At 36.1% G+C, this 19,933-nt stretch overlaps 2 protein-coding genes and 1 pseudogene across 2 annotated transcripts; 2 read left to right on the top strand and 1 right to left on the bottom strand.

Annotated features, from left to right (window-relative positions):
- The first annotated feature begins 616 nt into the window (after positions 1-616).
- On the top strand, positions 617-5,905 carry LOC143458423 (sodium-coupled monocarboxylate transporter 1-like). Its single transcript, XM_076955312.1, has 13 exons — positions 617-842; positions 1,283-1,386; positions 1,581-1,769; positions 1,973-2,038; positions 2,175-2,294; positions 2,611-2,765; positions 2,889-3,020; positions 3,100-3,318; positions 3,387-3,499; positions 3,685-3,842; positions 4,109-4,323; positions 4,737-4,840; positions 5,201-5,905. The coding sequence occupies exons 1-13, from the start codon at positions 791-793 to the stop codon at positions 5,386-5,388; spliced, it is 1,815 nt and encodes a 604-aa protein (XP_076811427.1). The 5' UTR covers positions 617-790; the 3' UTR covers positions 5,389-5,905.
- A 105-nt stretch (positions 5,906-6,010) lies between these two features.
- Positions 6,011-16,213, bottom strand: LOC143458439 (uncharacterized). The gene is made up of 7 exons (XM_076955313.1): positions 15,980-16,213; positions 12,930-13,104; positions 10,141-10,257; positions 9,783-9,935; positions 9,356-9,461; positions 8,728-9,137; positions 6,011-6,549 (listed from the first exon to the last, which is right to left on the bottom strand). The coding sequence occupies exons 1-7, from the start codon at positions 16,123-16,125 to the stop codon at positions 6,475-6,477; spliced, it is 1,182 nt and encodes a 393-aa protein (XP_076811428.1). The 5' UTR covers positions 16,126-16,213; the 3' UTR covers positions 6,011-6,474.
- Positions 16,214-16,372: 159 nt separating this feature from the next.
- On the top strand, positions 16,373-18,487 carry LOC143449320 (L-fucose kinase pseudogene; annotated as a pseudogene).
- The last annotated feature ends 1,446 nt before the right edge of the window (positions 18,488-19,933 follow it).

The raw sequence follows: 19,933 nt of genomic DNA on the forward strand, positions 1-19,933 counted from the left end.
TCAAACTTTTGTGTTAAACGAATTAAAACGTTTTTACGGCATACGCTTTGAAATGATTTAAGCCATAAATCTAGCTACGAGTTGCGCAAATTTTCCATTTACGACACCAGTCCATAAAATTGTACGCGGTAACTTTGAAATGGCGGCGTTCTATTGTATCTATTAGCGGTAAACAAGTATTATGACTTCAGCAAATAGATCGTATCAATTTAGCTAAAAAGGATTTTATTTTCGTTTTTAATTGTACACCAAACTGAATCCAAGTAAAAAATAAATCTTTTTAACTAACTGTGTTGAGCAACAGTTACACACTTCGATTACGGTTGCTAAAATAGAACAATCCAACGGTTCTAACCGATTTTCACAAATCTTTGAATGCGCCATAAGGCATTCTTCTACTCTGCTACATAGAACACCACCTCTGACACCAATAACCGGCTGAACCCATTAATATCGGACAGAAATTTCTTCAAATAACAAATATTCTTTTCTACATTTTATGAGTGAAGAGTATTGAGCTGTCCGTTGTGGTCTGGATGTTTCTGCCACATAAGGGCTACGTCAATAATGCTTTTTTACGTTGTTTACAAAGTTTACTTGTTAAATAATATGAGTTTGATGAACCCATTTAAGTGCGGGGGCAGTGGGTCGTAATGGTGTGCAAAGGTATCTCTCGATCATAGGCTCTTTTCATGAATTTCACTGGGCTAAGAGTTTATCCATACATTGAAGAAGTCCAAGATTGTCAGATGTTAGATAATTAAGGTAGAAATATATATACTTGCAAACAATGGATGCAAATAAGAAACAGTTCGGTATTGTCGATTTTGTCGTATTTATAGGTAAGAATTTACAACTTTATTTGTAAAGTATATGCAATATTCATAAACAACAATAAACTAGGCATTCAGACATAAAGCGCATTGCAGCAATTGCACTTTTAAGCACGTCATAATCCTATACAAATACTTAACCGCAATCAAGTTGTTTACAAGCAGCTAACAAATGCAGTATGAGGATCCCAATTCCTGTTATAGATCAGAAAATAATGCAAATTTCGGAAAGTTTTTAACCATGCAAGATACTACCATTTAGAGCTAATTACACCACTTCAAGAAGGGGTTTTGTACGTTATACTTGAACAGTTATTGCTCTGCAAATATGTTTAATCGATTTGGTGCAGCACTGTACAAATACTAATATAGCTGCATATATCCTCACTGAAAACCCCAGAGCCTTGCACTGGAGCTTTGGACGAATGGAATTTTTGGTTTTGTTACAGGTTTGCTCGTAATGACTATGTTTGTTGGAATTTACCACGCATACAGAGACAGAAAGAAAAGTAATCTGGACAATTACTATTTTGGTGGAAGAAACATGCCACCGGTACGTATCGATGCTTTATTTATACGATTAAATACGTGATTCTATTTCATGGATTTCTACCTTATTTCTTAAACGTTACATGAAAGTCATACCCATACAATCCCGGTATAGTCGTATACTGAGATAACATATTCTAAGAACACGGTCAAATCTATCGTAGCCAATTTGTTTTTGGATGCTTTTATGAGATGTAGATTCCAGTTGGTCTATCCATATCAGTGACATTCATCTCGGCCATGACTGTCATTGGATATCCCACAGAAACTTATCTGTTTGGCACCGTCATAGGCTGGTTTTGCTTCGTAAACTTTATCCCAACAACCGTGGCGTGTGTTATCTACATTCCATTGGTTCATCGCTTGAAGTTGGCTTCAATATATGAGGTGGTGTTATACGAAAACGAGAAAATTGTTCAATACTTCATATAAAAAAAAAACCAAACAGTTGTATACCAGGCGGAGTGATTTTAATATATTCACGATTAACTCGATTACGCATCATAATTCTTTAAAGTTTAAACCTTCCATCAGATATTCTATTGCCAATTTATAAAAGTCAAACCTTCAAAAGAATATTTTTTCCGTAGTATTTGGAGCTGCGTTTTCATAAAAGCTTACGTCAAATGGGATCAATCTTTATTTCTGTGGCAATGGTAAAGTTCTTATATATACTGAATATATTTGCATTTCCAAAAACTAAGTTGGTTGCAACCTTTGTGTGGCACGAGTTTTGTGTAACTTTGAATGTTTTTCAGAAAGTCGCAGTAATTTATCTTTGACATGATTTAGATTGTTTACATGGGCTTGACTATTTACATTCCCGCACTGGCTTTAAATGCAGTAACACCGCTTGATCTGATTTGGACAATTATTTTAGGAAGTGGAATTTGCACCATCTATACTGCACTTGTAAGTAAATTTGACCTGATAGAAGAATGAAGTTCCAAAAAGATTTGACATTAGGCATAGTTATTCAGCTAAAGTCATACATTTAGAAGGTGGCAAATGTAATCGTCAAGAAGCGGTTTTATGTAACATACCGTACAAAAAGTGTTGTACCAAAGTCTGTTTTTCATTTAGCTACCTTATTGTAGGCCTTATACTACAGACATATGGACCAGCCTATAACTGCCAGGTCATAAATATACTAATAACATAAACCAAAAACATTTCCAAAAATCAATTGTTTCAAAACTTTATATAATATGCAATTGTACGTTGGCAGGGTGGCATGAAAGCAGTGGTATGGACGGACACTTTGCAAACCTGTATCATGTTAGCCGGCTCACTGGCCGCTTTGATAAAAGCGACAACACATGTTGGAGGTTTTCACAAAGTTTGGGCGGCGTTGGATCGTGGAGGAAGATTAAATTTCTTTAAGTGAATAGTTTCTTATCTCATACGCCTATACATATTTCTTATAGTTTCTTAAATGTACGTTTTTCCCCTTTCAACAAACTAGGAAAAAATCTGCTTAAATTAGTGAATACATTATGCATTTAGTTTTAATCCTGATCCAACGTTACGCAATTCATTCTGGACGATCATAGTAGGTACAGCTATTAATTTTTCCAATCCTAATCAAGCAATCATTCAACGGTACATGTCCTGCTCGTCCGTGAAAAAAGCGCGAACGTAAGTCATCTACCAATGAATGATCAAACAGCACTGTTTTACTTTACGCAATAAAACTTTTAACTCACATTTTATCCAGCGCTGCTCTGGTGGCCATCATTCCTAGTGTCGCCTTTATATTGATTGCGGTTTTGACTGGATGTGCTATGTATGCCTACTATGAAGGCTGCGATCCTCTACTAGCTAACAAGATACAGAAAGTTGATCAAATGATGCCTTATCTAGTCGTAGATATTTTTCAGGACGTACCTGGCATGGCTGGATTGTTTGTATCGGCCGGGTTCAGCGGAACACTCAGGTTAAACAATTGTCATTTTGTGCAGATGAAAATGAACAACATTAGTTTACTTGTACAGTATTTTACAGTACGGTATCATCCGGAATTAACTCACTGGCATCGCTTGCAGTAGAAGATTTTATACTTGTGCAAAGACCTAAGATAAAATCGACTACACAAGTAACAATCAGCAAGATTATAGGTAAGTTTAGATTTTTACAAAAATATAAAACATAATAATTTTCAAAGCACTTCATACAATGTCCACTGATTTTCAAAATATTACTAGCACCCCATAGTCTATTCTCTATTATGTCTACAACAAAGTAGTTTTCAAAATATTAGTGGTCACTTAATAATGTCTTTTTATATGTTTTCTTACGACAGTGGTGGTTTTTGGCTTTATCGTAATGTCATTTGCTTTGTCCGTTCAATATTTTGGTGGGACGGTGACTCAAATTGGTTTCACACTAGCTGGCATACTAGGAGGTCCGTTATTGGCAGTTTTTACTCTCGGTCTCTTCTTTCCGTGGACAAATACAAAGGTATGAAGTTGGCAGATTCTGTTGGTCAAAGCGTTTAAAAGCTTTTTCATCACTGGAATAATTAATCTATACTTCAACTACAAATTCAGCAATCCGGCACAAAGCGCTATATTTACAACCTAAGACTATATAGGCCTACCTAGTTATTCTTTAATTTATTCAAAGTTTGATCGTATCAGCATGTAACACTAACATGTATGACGTATCGTCAGCATAACATCAGAAAACTTCTAAGTTTTTGTTTATTATCAGTAAGGTTTTGACAGGGAGCACTAATTGGACAAATTACGAGCACGGTGTTAACAGCGACACTTGTAGCCTTGTGTTTGGCTTACGGAGTATCGCCAATACAAAACCGTAGCCTACCTGCCTCCACAGACGAATGCGTTGAGATGCTTTCATCAAACGCAACCGATGTAACTCCACTAAAACATTTTCCTACAACGGCTGTGGTGATGACAACAACTTCTATAGAGGCAAAGTAAAACTCGTTCTTTTTTATTTTCAGTGTTTTAGACACTCGATCAGCACACATGTCATGTTTTAGTCCAGAATTGTAATCGGGCTTTATAGCCTATACTTAACACGAACGCGAAAATACAAGCCCGAAATCGAAAATTTGTTGGAGGATCGAATTAATTCCGAAAGTTAAATTTACCGAATGAATAAAACTCATTTTTCCATGTCACCCTTTTCTAAGTTGGCCTTTGCGCTCTGTAGTAGGTTTTAGCGTCATGCGCGCATACACATTCGTGTAAAGAATGTGAAATTACGAAGAAAGGTTGGCAGAGTGTGAGTATTACTTTTTTTAAACCTGAACCCGGCCCCAAACCTAAAAGCTCAACCAGATTTACAAATCTGCTTTAGCACAAAGGTTTACTTCTGTTTTTGCAGCTTGCCGCTTCAGGATTCTTTATTTGCCATATCTTACATTTACTTTGGAGCAGTTGGTTTTGCCTTGTGTCTAATTTTGGGATTATTTGTTTCTTTTGCAACAGGTATGTTTATAATTAAAGTAGGCTGAGCCAAACGTCTTCACTTACACTGCAATAAAAGTACACACACCCGTTGCGCAGAACTGTTCGTTCATTTTGTCCTCAGTCTGAAAACTGCATTGTGTTTTTCTTGATTCTATGACACCCTATCTCAAGTCACATTCAAGATTAGTCTGAGTGACTATAGGTTTTACAAATCAGTTCTATCCTGAACAGTAGCTTAATCTTAGATAATGTGCGGGTAAAGGTCAGGTTTAAAGTTTTTGATCAAATAACGAAAAGGTGTTTTCGTCTAATAGTTTATAACAATCCATATGTTTTATAATAATTGGGGTCGATGTCATGTCTGTTTTGCTTTTTTAGGCGCGAACAAACCGAGTGAGTTGGATCCTAAGTTATTCATTCCATTAATTGAGAACGAAATATTTCCGGCTTCCGTTCGGAAATTTTTTCGTTTTGGAGTTCCACCACTTCAGGAAGAAAGCTTCAAGGCGGAGGAAACCGAGCTTAAGATTCTTCAAGAATATGTTTCTACCGAATCCGAAGTTTAAATATGACCCAATAATACATCCAATGATAACTGTAATGCTATTAATAGATGAAGAAAATACATTTTTTGTGAACAGCTTTTCCGCTTATCGCCCTGGGCTGCCGGTGTAGCAACCGTGTTATCTACACACAACCATTACATCGTCTGAAATGAGTACCAACAAAAGTCTTAAACATGTTTGAAGTTATTATGTGCATTGTGGACTGCCCAGTAATCATGAAAAATTTTTCTAGAACAAATTCCGAAATGAAAAACTGTTTATCGGGGATGTTGATAATGATAACGACACTTTCAAGGGATCAATACAATAAAATCCAACTGAATACATCCTAAATCAATCAATCAATCGGTAGAATAAATATGTTTCAGTTTAGTTAAGGGTAACCAGTATTTTAAAGATAGCAGAAACGGTATCAGAATAAAGAATGTTTTTACGCTTGGAAATGCATTTTACCAAACATTTCCCGACCGCTAAATGTATAATTTGCATATACTTATATCTTTTCTGTACATATATCTGTCACCAAATTTCACGTTTGGTAATTCTTTGTATATTAACCATGCTGATAGGCGTTTTAAGAAGGCATCAAACACCAAAAAATGCCATAAAATCTTTGTTTGTTTTATTGGTGTACCGACACTTAATCACGCGACACTTAATCACCGACACATAATCACTAGGACACTTAATCACGCGACACATAATCACTAGGACATTTAATCACGCGACACATAATCACTAGGACATTTAATCACGCGATTTGGATACTTAATCACGCGACACATAATCACTTGGATGCGACAGCACTTGGATGCGACAGCACTCACTTCAGTATATTACGCTACATTGCTGCAATCTCAATCATACCAATCACAAAAAGAGCAAAATATATGTATTCACACTTGAATAAGGTCCATTTGAAATTTTTCGGGAATGGTATTGGCGTCCACATCAAAAGGAGTACTGAATAGCCTGAATTTATTTTGTAGAGAACGAATGTCGGAAAAGCGTGAGGAAAATTCAGTAATTCAAGCTCGTGTGCATCTCTCTGTGGGGATGGCGATGTGGATTGCTTTTAAGGTTGGCCTAAAGCCAAAGGCTATTAGTCTTTCTTTTAGAACTCCCCGACAATTGTCTTTGACTCCGTTTCGCCGGCTTTCTCTATAATGTTTCTTTAAATCAACACCAGCTTCATAAAGTCTAATTGTTATATTGTCCGAAATAAGTTGTATCACATTAGAAACATTTTCATCATCTTTTCATATTTAAACAAAACTATAACTCCAATTCAGTAATGAACAGTCTAGAAGGTAAAACTGATATTATGTGTAGAGAGTAGAGACAAGAAGAGGAGATTTTAACCAAACCTTAGTTTTTATAGAAACACATTAGATTAGCCAATCAGGAAATAACATGTCATTTTGCATTGCTACGTATAACCTATGTAATATGTAACATTATTCTATTGTCACCGAAGCTCTTGATCAAAGTACCATCAAAACGGTTCTGACGTGAAGAAAAAACTTTTTACCTATTACCTTTCTTAAAACAAAGTTTTGCAAAAGCGAAGTAGCCTACACCACATATACGCACAGATGGGTATCGCGACAATTCTAATGATAATTTAAACTAAACCGTCAAATTCAGAAAACATTGGTTTAAAGTTGACTTCCACCAGCTAGAAACTCTTTGTTATTTAGCCAGAAATATCACCAACACGATGACAGTCATCGTGTTGACACAGTTGACCGTTATCTGTCAAGCGAGATTTTAGTTTATCTTCGTGCAGTTGCTTACATTTCCCATGCATGACATTGTTACCTAGTGTGTACGGTAGCCGATACTGTAAATGTGTGATTAAATGTCCTAGTGATTATGTGTCGCGTGATTAAATGTCCTAGTGATTATGTGTCGCGTGATTAAATGTCCTAGTGATTATGTGTCGGTGATTAAGCGTCGCGTGATTAAGTGTCGCGTGATTAAGTGTCACCAAACCTGTTTTATTATACAGTAAATTTACTAAATGACTGATTACTCGAAAAATCCTACATGGGGCTCTCTGAAATTTTGCATGTCAATTTAATATGCTTTGAACTACCATTCCAGAAAATGACATCAAAAAACCACGATTCAAACTTTTTTTACAGAGGCACAAAATAAACACTAGAATTTTTGGTCTAAAAAACCTAATTTTAGCCACTTTCATGCTAATTTTTAGCCTAATTCTGCATGCGACCTGGGACATTGAAGCGCACCAACTGCTAGGGTAATTCCCAGGCTAGAAAACAACACCAACAGTGCTGCCTTCTGATTGGTCTAAATAGGTTTTTTAAAGCCCTACGTAGGACGTCCAACAAATTCATAAAGATCTTAGTTTTAGGGGTTTGACGCCTCCTTAATGTAGCACTGCACATTGATATGTATTTTGTTGTATAGTTAGATGTATATTCCACGATATGTTTTTAGATTTATATTGTTTTGGTCATAATGTGTGACTGCGTGTTTATGTAGTATTAGTATTTCATCGATATACCACTTGTGACTCCTTTTCTTGTTAGTAAGTTTTCTACACACGTACATGGTTTACTCCTTTACCCACAACTCCTCCCCCCAGGGTATGTTGCGCTGCCTGCAATTTCCAATCTCACACTCTAATGATTATTGATTACGCTGTGGTTTGTTGGAGAAGAGTTGATTCAGTCTACGTTTGGTTTTAATACAAGAAAGACGTTTGTTTTTATTAAAGGAACGCTCATAAAAGATAGGAGAGCAGAAACCGGCTAATCGACTAGCCGTAAAAGCGGGAAGTTTCCTAGCTAAGAAAAATCTTGGTTACATATCCTGATCATTTATGTTATAGGCCATCTCGTAACTATTGTTGCAATCATCCTGAGAGGTCAGTTCTGTTTTAGTAGGACGGCTCCACGATCCACAAGTCAAATGTTATCGCGGTGAAAGCTACACTGCTGTTTCCCTCCGCTCACTTTTATTGTAAATAACTTAAAGTTAATTGCGTGCAGCAGAATGTTGAATAATAATCTGATCTTGCAACAACTCAGTGTCACTATTTTAAAACGATGCCCTGACAAAAAGTAAGATCAACGATTGCTGCGAAAGCCAATTTAATAAGTGACTTTTTAAGCGTATTCTTAAAAAGTATATTCTATTTTCAGTCAAATAAGTACAAACAGAAAGAAATTTAAATTACTTTCGGTAAAGAATGCTACCTATTGGTAATGTATGTGCATCCAGCCATAAAATGTGAACGCATAAATTAATTACAATGCTCCCTCTGGAGTAAACCAACAGCATAAAGTACAAGCTCTATTTACTACTTACACGAGAAGTTGAATACAGACACGAAGTTTTCATTCCATTCATGGGTTGCGGAATTAGTGCATTCCGTTTAGGTGTAGAGGATTGCCTGTGCTTTGTTGCACCTAATTTTAAAGATTTTGTGGTGATACCAGCAAACCGTAAGGGAAAATCGTTTTGTTCCTTTGAGTAAGGTGCGCTTGATGTTCGCTTGATAGTTGTATTTCCCCGCGAGTGACAGCCTTTTCCAGAAGTGCTAGGTGTTGAAGAGCGTTTTGTTGAGAAGCTCCGCGGCCGGACATGAAAGGCTTCTCGTTCCACAGTTGGTTGCGAAAGAGGTGTATGCGGTCGTCTTCTTGATGCGTCTTGCTCCGGACCAATCCATGGATTGGGGTTTATATAAGAAGGTGTCGGTGTCTCCTTCCTGCGGAGAGCTGGTAAAAACAGTGATTTTAATGTTTGGTGTCAACATATCTTTTAACAAACAATGACTTCATGAAATGGCAACCAACATTCAGATTCAATGCTACCAATGAAAGCAGTGTTACTTAAAAAAAACTTTCTTGTTTTAGAAATTGCAAAAATTTTGGCTAATCTATAGCATAAACAGTTACACATATGGTAATGCTAACCTCCATGCAATGTACTTTACCTGTCCAGCGGTGCTTGCTACCTTCTAACCATTGCTGGTATTTTTCTTCATTCAGTTTCTTTTTTTCTTCTTTTAGCTGCAATTCTTTCTCTTTTTCCTGCTTAGCCTGCATAGTCAAGCAAAATTTGTTTCAAGCGTTAATGTATTAAGAGTTGTGTTCATGGGTGCTTTCAAGTATATCTTATTATAATCAATAGTTGAGAAGATAACATAACATAATTTTGTTAAAATATTCCATTCTTCTGCCTCCAAAAATGCTGATATAAAATACAATCATCTTTAGGCAGTTGATATGTCTTTTCTGGTAATGGTTTGTTTGCCAACTAACAAAAGTACTGATGGAATTACCAACAGATTTTGACAAAAATGCATACGAAAGCTTGACAGTGGTGCAAGAAAACAATTATAAACCACCATAAATGTATACCTTAACTCGTTTTTCTTGTTCATGTTCATTATACTTCTGCATCCATTTTTTAAAATTATCCTCAGTATCAGACTTTAATTTTGTCTTCTTTTCGCTATCAATTTCTTTTTTGACTTTATTTTCACGATGCTTTGCAGCTTTCTCAAGCTTCATCTAAAAAAAATGCTACTGTATATTATATTTACGCAGTCCTGATACAAAGTAATTAGTAAGTAATAATATCTTTACCAGAATAATCTTACATCACAAGAAATAGCTGCCTAAAATTAAAATTTGTCTAAAACTGCTAAGTGTTGTAAGTTTGGATCAGCCAATTACCAAGTAACATTTCAGCTAATATGAATCAAAAAGTATTTACCAAAAGTAATTTTTCTTGAAGCCATTCTTTGTGTCGTTCTTGAGCAGCTTGTGTCTTGGCTTCTTTTTCCTTATGCTTTAATTTTTCCATTTCAATTTCTTTTTTAGCTTGTATTTTCTGCAAATTAACAAAACCAATACAAAAGTGAGAAAGTAATTTTGACCTTTGGAGTTGAGAAATAAGTCATCGCGCACAACTACCGGTAATGCTAAATTATGCCTTGAGCAAGCTTTTTATTAATGAGTTTCTAATGAAACCCGTATAGTGTGCAGAGCTGCTTCTTCAAATATCAGTACAAATTGCATGAGTCGCAGACTTTCACTAAGTTGGTGTATATCACTTTGATCTCGACTGAGAGCCTATTGTTTTACATATTAACGAGTTTGGTTAAGTTAACTTCACATAGCACACCCCTACCGAATAATTGCTTCCAAATTATTTGCTACAACTACACTACAGTAGTTTCACCTAACTTTCAACAAACCTACTATGTGCATTTATGGACCCATTTTTATTCATTTTTCACTTCACACTTAGCTGAAAGCGTTTTTTTTCTATTCCTTCATATTGAACAACTATTGGGAAAAAGCAAAACAAATGCAGTGCGTCGTCCAAATGTCTTTGACAATTGTACCTTGAGAGTTGAAATGGACAGTACATTATAGTATAACGGTGGTTCTCAAACCCATGGGGCTGTTAAGCCCATCCAACTACAAATTTCAAAACATAACCTTTTTCAGAATTCCGCAATAAAACAAATTGCAATCCTATACTCGGATACTATTAGTATAACTAGTAGCATTAGCTGCCAAGCTTGCAGTGAGACAATAAAAGATTAGAATTAGATCAACAAATCACAATAATTTGTACTGTTATTATAAAACACGACTTTAAACAGTAGCAAGCAAGCATGTATATAATTAACCCTTTGGACAACTTTTGATGCCAAATGTATGAATTGTACGAGTTATCAAGAACGATCATCAAATTTCCGATGTCTTAATCGTCCACTTTTTTCTATGAACAAGTAGTCTCTGCAATGGTTGTTAGTTAAAAAGAAAGACTAGCTCTGCATGGCGAAAGCCGACATGATTGTGGATTATCTGGCACTAAACCGGTCAAACTACTTGTCAACAATAAATTAGTCTATTTTACCCACTAAAATGCCATAAATTTAGAGTATCAAATGAAATATGAAGAAGTCATAAAAAAGTAAATGGTTTGACAATATATTTCAATTTTTGTAAAATTTATGCAATCTGTGTAACCAAGATGGATCATGATTTCATCTGTAAAGGTGAAATAGAGTCGTGAGCTATAAAAGCTTGAAAACCACTGTTGTGCAGCAATCGTTAAAGTACTTCCAGTCTGCATTCTTCACTTGTTATGGTTTGTATGGTATGTTGATTGGTGTGCTGTGATAATCATTATCCTCGGACTGAGGAGAGTCTTTGCATGATTTCTCATTGCTAGAGCTTCAGCTATTGAGCTAGGCGAGCTTTTGTGCAAGTTCTGATTAATTATCACACATTTTTTGTTTTTTTATTTTTCATCGCATATTGCCCGAATTGAAAACTATTCACAACTCAGAAAGTCCGCTGAACAAGAGCGAGCATAGTTAACGCTTTGCCTTGATTAGTAGGATGGAAGTTGATGTTTATTTTCATGATAGAAATGTTCCAGGTGACACTACATATGGACTAGCAAAGCATTTTTGCCTTTATGAATATTACCGATACTAGACCAGGCTCAACAACCAAGACTTAGCTCAGTAAGCTGTAGTTTAGCATCTGCTTTCATCAGCACAAATACACCAACTGTAAATTAGGTTAGGCTTAAATAACGCTAGAAAATCTTGTCATGCCTACAAATATACTTTAACCATGTTACCTATTTCTTGTCACTCATACACGAAACATTCTATCCATACTTGATCCGAAAACCAGAGTCATGTACATAGTTTTCACATTGTGACCTGATAACTGCCACTGCATATTTGACATACTTGCCAGTACTTGCCTTACTAGCAGCGGTATATATTTGAAATTTGCATTAATATTTCATGATGAATGGCAAGGGAATTTAACTTATCAAAAATTATTTGAAACAGTTCAAATTCTAATATCTTAGAAGACGGAGTAGTGATATCTTGATTTACATAGAGCTAAATTGGTTGCTAAGATTAGCAGGAACAATCATATGTTAATCAATTAACAATTATATGTTACTAATAGCGCTGCAAAGATCAAGGATTAACAGGAGGGCAGCGTGCCACCAAGTGAATGAAGGGGATGGTTAGATTGAAAAATACATCCTATGTGGTCTTGGTCATTCCGATGTGATAACAAACGTAAAAGATAATATAAAATGAATGAGAAGCTAGATGAAATGAGACAATACACCACCCAGAGTGTGTCTGGTCCTTTAGTATATACATTATACGTAGTATGGTGTTCATAATCTTTATCCTCAGACTGAGGAAAGCCTTTACACAACTTAAACTAAGCGATGATTTCTCATCACTTGAGCCCTGGTTGCTGAGCTAGCCAAAGGCACACACATTATATATATATTTGTTTTTTTGATATTTTTTTTATGTTGTATTGTCCGAATTTGGAACAGTTCATCAGGACCATTGAACAGCTTCTCTTCATTTATGCCTTGCCCAAGGGCATTAGAATGGTAGTGCCATTCAGTAACGAACGCAAGCGACTTTAATGTAAGCCCCGTGTTCTCCTCAGGTACTGAACCGCCAAAATTTATATCAAAGAAGATAAAAATTTACTAACCCTTTCCTTAAACCTTTCTCTTTCAACCTGCAATTTGTTCACAAGCCATTGCTCCCACATAGTAAGATTTGCTGAATCACTGCTGTTGTGCAGAAGTATGACATCCGAGTCATCTTCTACTGGTCTAAGCGATTTGCCTTTATTGTAAGTAGAAGAAAGACGAGGTGGTAATGCCCTAAACAGCAAAAAAGACTATTTTATACTCATGTATGTTAACCTTAAACAGGAACCAATACTTATGGCACAAGCGCCACTATTTTCAAATGTTTAGACATACCAAAGTTTCATGTTTGATTTTACATGAATGTTGAACTTTTTTGGCTAATGAAAAAATAAGTTGATTTTGTTTGCTTAGGGTTACTAGCGGAGAATCGAAGGAAAATTCTTAAAATGAGTAACTGTTTGAGCTCAGTCCTTTGCGAGCCATCCAGATTAAGTTTCATGACAAAAGTCAAGTAGTCATTGGGAAAAATTAGAATGTGCAGGCTGTGTGCCCTACATGAGATGCATAAAGCAGTCAGATATGACATGGCGTGCAGTATGGTCCTTTGCATCATGCTTACATACGACATAAGCTGCATACTTTCCTCAATGTTACTCTTGTTTACCTTCACCAGTGAATACACTGATGACTTAAATGGAATGGTTACTACATTGACAAAGGATACAATCACAACAACAATAACGATTGAGATTGCCTGACGACTAGGTCATCCATTAGTTCTTTGATATTATTTTCAATCCATAAATGCGGTTTTATTCTCCTGACATTTAGAATCAGGAACAAGTTTCAATTTCTTTAACTTGTGGTTTTGCCATCTTCAAAATTTGTGGTCTTTTGAATTTTGAAAATTTGAATATATTAACTGTGATTTTATATAATAAATCGGTTATATGAAAAATAACCTGGCTTGGGCGATTGCTTTTAAGAATTTTAATTATACAATCCAGGAATGTGGTATTTCCAACTCTAAAACAATTTCTAAAACTGTTACATAGTTTTGAATTAACAAGAAAATTTATTAACTCAGTCTGGATTATGACAGCTTCCATGTACATAACAAATCTAGGAAACTTCGCACAGCATTTAATCGTCTGCAAACTAAATCTCCACAGCAAGCATCTGGCTGTTAAATTTATAAGTAAGCACTGCACTTTGATTTGCATTACTATATTATGATGTGTGTGTCAATATGTGATCAATTTATTTAATGATGCTTGAAAGGCTGTCCAGTCCATTACAAATCTGACTCTTTGTTATTGGCCGAATTACTGTACCATCGGTACTTTTGAAAAAAAGTATCGAATTATTTTTTTCAAAAAATTTCAGTCGGTACTCTGTACTTTTCACCTGATTATTTCAGAACTTTAACAAGCATGTTTTCTAAAATACTTGTCAATTAATCCTTAATACCAACTTTAGCATCTGTTGATGTTTATTAATCTAGAAATATCAAGAAAAATTTCAAATGAGTAACGTCAGATATGTTTTGACCTGGAATAACCTTTACCGGGGGCAAATAGCGGCAAACATTGCATTTGCATCTTTTACATAAAAAGTAATCTAATCAAGAGCAGCTACTATTTTATATTTTCAATCATTTTGTGCGACTTCAAATTGAGGGCAACTTTTACTCATGAAAATACTGCATAGAAATATAAGACTTTAATGTTGAAACTGATGACCATACATGGAACGGAAGGGTGTGATTGGTAAACATGGTGGTGCAGACGTTAATGAAAATGGAAGGTTAAGTTTACAGCAATGTTGTAACAACAGTTTTAGCATTGTGAACATCTTTTTCCACACTAAGTTGTGCACAAGTATATGTGGTAACTGGTGAAGGGATAGATTTTTGCTTCATTTCAGCCGACATTTGTTCTTCTGTGATCGATGTTTGAGCAGAAAGAGGAGCTAAGTTATCTAGCAAGAACCAACTGGTTGTCTGCGACCTGCATCTCTTGGAACATCTGGCACCTCCAAGATCTCACAAAGCCAATGGGTCTTATAGAATCAAATGGGATGCTTTAGAAGATATGTAAGAAAAGATCTTTGCTAGCAAAATCTCAATCAAGTTCAAGGATCTTTTATAGTGCAGAAAGGACATTGAGGTGAAATGGATACTGTTTAAAGTCGCGATACTAGCATCTTGCCATCAGTGCATCTGGGCGGAAACGGCTTGGTTTAGTGAGATATTAAGAAGAATACAGTGAAAAGAACCCCAAGGTGGAACCAAGGGGTTAAGGAAGGTATCTGAACAAAGAAGGCGGTCTACAAAGCCTGGCTCCATGTCAGGTCTTCGTCTGCTTTGCGAGCTTGATACACTGAACCGACAAAATCTGCAGCACAGGCCGTGAAAAAGTCCAAAGAGCAGACCTGGAAGGTATTTGGACAAAAGTGGCTGTCAGACTATTGAATGTTTAATAAAGTACGCTAGCAAAGTGCGCTAGCAGAGTGGCCTCCTAAACTGAGCGGAAGATACCTTTGGCAAATGGAGAGAACACTTCATACATTCATTGAACCCTGTCATAGAAACACCAACTGAACACACAAAACGTCACTAGCAGAGTGACTATTTCACTAAGTGGGTCACACAGCCCATAGTTTAAGATAGGCAAGTTAAATTAGGAGAATTGGTATATAAAAACTTTCATTTTAGTTATTTAGGGTTTAATTGGAATTAGATTCAGACTAGAAGAAAGATTTAAGATAGGTTTATAGGTTACTATGTTATAACACTTGAGTTAAGAAAAAAGTGTGAAAAAGAGCTGAAAGAGAAAGAGAATGCACGGTTTTTCCGGTGAAATAGTGGCAGCCTAATTATAATATTTTGAAATTATACATTTGATTCTAACCTTGAATATAAACTGCACTAAAAACATAAACTGGGAATCCAAGGAAGAATTGTTACCTCATTGGCTCACTCCAGCACTCTGGGAGCTAAACATGTTCACACAGAGAACTAGCCTAAGGAAACAAACTTACATAGCAGACAGCCAGCCTCAAGATAACCCCATAATATGCAAAAGAGAAATGTGAAAATACTTACAATTTTTTGCAGTGTGAGTGTGACGTAGTAACAAAATCATCTGAATAAGATGTAAAACTTTCTCCTGAATGGCTGTCAAACATGTCAGTCTTATATTTCGAAGCACCTACAGGAGATGGTGCATAATCTAAGTAAGATCCACTCATTTTTCCTAAAATGTGTTACATGTATGTCATACTGCAATTGTTCTTTGCTACGAATAACTTCAAATGCTTTTATAAGCTACAATGCTCAACATCTGTAAATAAACACTTGTTACAGGCTGGTTTGTATTTCATGGCAGACGTACACCAGAGATTTTTTGGGAAAAATGATTCATTGCACACTTGTAGGCAAGGCTGAAACGATGTAGGGTTCTAAAAAGCAAGACAATCTAACAATGCCTTTTCTATCATGAAATACAGACCTGGTTACAGATCTAGTTGGAGGCCACAAGTTTTTGAAAATGTAAGTACATATATTAAACAAGATTAATTTTAATTCCAAGAAAAATGCTCAAAAAATTGAAAATTTTAAATCTTATTTGGCAGACTATGATGTTACTCGGAGCTGCCGGCGGGCCAAAGCTGGGTCTGACCTGGCAGTCCTACTCTTTATTTTGAATTCGGAACGTTTTTGAAAAAAAAATTAACCACCTGGGGATTCCCTTAACTAAGAACATATTTTCATCTTCACATTATGATGATCAAAGATCTAGTTATACTCTATAGTCTATAACATTTATCATACATTCTAATGCTCATATGCTGGAACACATATACTTAAACGTGGCCTAAATAGACCTTTTCCAAGTTACAGTCTGGGTAGCATACTTCAAGGAAATTTTCGACCCACTTCGATTCTTTTTCAAATTGAAAACGTGTTAGGCATCAGATTGTAACGCTTTCGCTCAGGTAAGTAGTAGTCAAACTCGTTAGCTTAAACATTACAACCCACAATAAAAAACAAAAATTTGAGCCAGATTAGCATCATGATTTAAGCCGAAACGATTGCAAATATTCACATGACATGACGTTAAATTATGTTGGTATATTTGTCAGTGACAGACATTTTTAGCAGTGGTATGTGCCTTCCAGACACTAAAACTGCAGGAATAAAAAATAGTCTGAATCAGCTAATGGCGTATGTTAACTTCAAATCACTTTCAAACATTTCTAAAGGCTTGTGGCTTGCCCTACTGCATTCGGCTGCGTATTTAGGATTGTTTTGAAGAGGGTAGGCAAGTTTTATTAAAATTTGGATTTAGACTTTCTGCATTCGGGTACTGCACCCCATAGGTTGTAGCCAATAAATCGTAAACTAGAACTTGCGATAAACAAAAGTTCGTCTATAGAGCTTGCGGTTTCGCATCTGATACATCTTCAATTATTCACGCAGTGTTGCTTGTGGAACAGATGCTTACTACTGGTGGAGGTTGGCAGTATGACAAAAATTAATTCGCTTGTGCACTACTCGTGTGAAGTATTACACAACGAACTTATCTGTCATAAAGACCGCGTATGCTGTCGGTTATTGTTTGAATATGAGCGAGGACGATTGATGGTTGATAACTTGTTTTACTTCTGCTTCGATGGATGAGTTCTCATTTCTCAAATTTGCGTGACTATGCTGTTAGTTGCTTGATTCTGTCTATACAAATTACTAAATTATAAAGTTCCCATTTTATTTATTATAACACAAAGGTTTTCACCTTCGGGCAAAGCTTACTGAATGTTACATAGCGCTGTAGTAACCAGTGAAATCGATCACGTAAAAAGGAAAGATTGAAAACATTACATCAGTATAAATATGTGACACACCAGTTCAAGCGAGGAAATTATCTGACGTCATTAAGGAAAACTCAAGTCTGGTAAACACTGAATTACAAGATCCCAAATTAAATTCCAAACATCTCAAAACAACTCGTGACTCGTGACGTAATCGTCACAGCAGGATCAAGTCGGAGGTTTACTTGGAGGGATCAAAGTTGGAAGATCAAAGGCAAAACTACCGCTCCGGGTCACAAACGAGACTTTAGTTACTTCGAGTAGATTCTACGCCACCTTTGCCGATCATCTGGAGCTTGTCTACACAGGTCAGCCGAGATTAGCTAGGAACTTGCTTCAAAATGTGATACGAAATTATTACACCAAGCAACAAGTGGTGGTAAGAAATTTCCATGATATCAGAGAAAACGCAGAGCAGTGTGCAGAAGCCTGCAAGAGGGAAGATTTAAAAGCTATAGGCCATCACATTAATCGATGTTGGTGCCAGAAGAAGTTAATTACTTCCGGGTGCGAACAGCAAAAATGTGCTAAAATAATTGCAGCACTGGCTCCCTATGCTTTAGGACAAGCTCTAGCAGGAGTAGGCGGTGGAGGATTCCTTTATGTTCTCACAAATAAGCCTTACACCAAAGAATTTATTGCTTCAGCTTTAAGCGACGAACAGGGAGCCCAAAACATTACGGTATACGACGTTGAAATCGACAAAGAGGGCATGGTGTTTCGCACCGCTCCAGTGAACTAGCAGCGCTCATATTAAACATTCGACCGTACGCCCAAAACTAACTTTCCAATTTTCATGGCAGCAGTTTCTATGGAATTTGTATATTCTAATTAATTTGACATGCAGTCTGTACATGGCTACCATCGTCCTATTTTCATGATGTCTCACCAAAGACTTAAAAATGTATACAGATTGTATAGTCTGGCTGCAACGTGTTACTTTGCTCGGATATTGGAATAATATGTCTTTACAGTGCTAACTTATGTATGATTATTTTTTCTTAAGCGGTGCAATTTCGTCAGTGGTCAAATTATGAATGTATCGTGTACTCGTGTTTACACTGTTACTACTCGTGTCATTATATTCTGTCATGACTTTTGGGAAGCAAAAAGAATGATACTAAATGCCAACCGTTTCAGTACAATATAAGATTTTGGTTCGGAGGAATACATATTCATTATATGTCACTGGTTCTTAGACCTAGTAGGTAAAGTTTTTAAAATATTTGAAATATAAATGGACGAAATATAAGTATATTTAAAAGGTATAGTCGTTGGTAAGTAGTTGGTTAAACAACACCCAGATATATAAATTCGAACCCTTTTTGAACGCGTTAAAAGCAAAATGGCCGCTTTGGGCAACTCTCACACCGCTGTGTTCCGACAACCCAAGTATTTGGTGGATCGAAATGAAAAAAGATTAAAAACCTTGATACGCCAATTTAATAAAGAAATGAACGCGGTGAACCACGGGAAAACTATAGAAATGGAAAAAGCCTACAAAGACGCCATCATAGCCTTAATTAAGCAATGATAAAATTACATATAGCGATTATCTAGACTCAAAACGTAACCTACGAAACCAAAGAAAAAAGAAACCGTTCAAAAAACTAGGCAGCAAAGCGTTTTTTCAAAAATAAAAAATTAAACAGAAACAAACGTTTATCGCCGAACTCTATGACAAAAATTTTCTCTCACGCTCAAACCCAAAAGAAATGACTGAAATTGCCCAGTCTTTCTACGAACAACTGTACCAAAAAACAGTTACGAACGAAGATACGCAATATGCTTTTTCAAAAGAAACTACCCAAAAAATAAAAGCGGAAGATAACGAAAATCTAGACAAACCAATAACCATCGAAGAAATTGAGATCGCAGTAAAGGCAACGAAAAACGGAAAATCATCCGGTCCTAACGGCTTATCAACAAAGTTTTATAAAGAGAGTGTTGGCCACTGATCAGAAACGAAATACGAGAGCTCATACAATACTGGTTTGACCTAAAAGTAATTCCCAGGGAGATAAAAAAAGGTATCATAACTCTTGTCCACAAAAAAAGGATGATGTAGATTTAAAAAACTACAGACCGATAACCCTGCTGAATGTAGAGTACAAAATATATACCAAAGTTCTAAAAAACAGATTAAAAGAAATTCTGTCAACATTTATCGGAGAATCCCAATTCGCAA

Source organism: Clavelina lepadiformis, chromosome 1 (genome assembly GCF_947623445.1).
Source record: "Clavelina lepadiformis chromosome 1, kaClaLepa1.1, whole genome shotgun sequence".
NCBI classification, from domain to species: domain Eukaryota; kingdom Metazoa; phylum Chordata; class Ascidiacea; order Aplousobranchia; family Clavelinidae; genus Clavelina; species Clavelina lepadiformis.

What these genes read in the sequence shown, in the direction of transcription:
- LOC143458439 (XM_076955313.1), bottom strand. Translation starts at nt 16,125, where the DNA reads ATGAGTGGATCTTACTTAGATTATGCACCATCTCCTGTAGGTGCTTCG. An exon ending in GAGAAAGGTTTAAGGAAAGG is followed by an intron (nt 10,258 to 12,929) that starts GTTAGTAAATTT and finishes GTTAATTTGCAG; the next exon opens with AAAATACAAGCTAAAAAAGA. An exon ending in TAGCAAGCACCGCTGGACAG is followed by an intron (nt 9,138 to 9,355) that starts GTAAAGTACATT and finishes TGTTTTTACCAG; the next exon opens with CTCTCCGCAGGAAGGAGACA.
- LOC143458423 (XM_076955312.1), top strand. Translation starts at nt 791, where the DNA reads ATGGATGCAAATAAGAAACAGTTCGGTATTGTCGATTTTGTCGTATTT. An exon ending in CGATTTTGTCGTATTTATAG is followed by an intron (nt 843 to 1,282) that starts GTAAGAATTTAC and finishes GTTTTGTTACAG; the next exon opens with GTTTGCTCGTAATGACTATG. An exon ending in GGGTTCAGCGGAACACTCAG is followed by an intron (nt 3,319 to 3,386) that starts GTTAAACAATTG and finishes AGTATTTTACAG; the next exon opens with TACGGTATCATCCGGAATTA.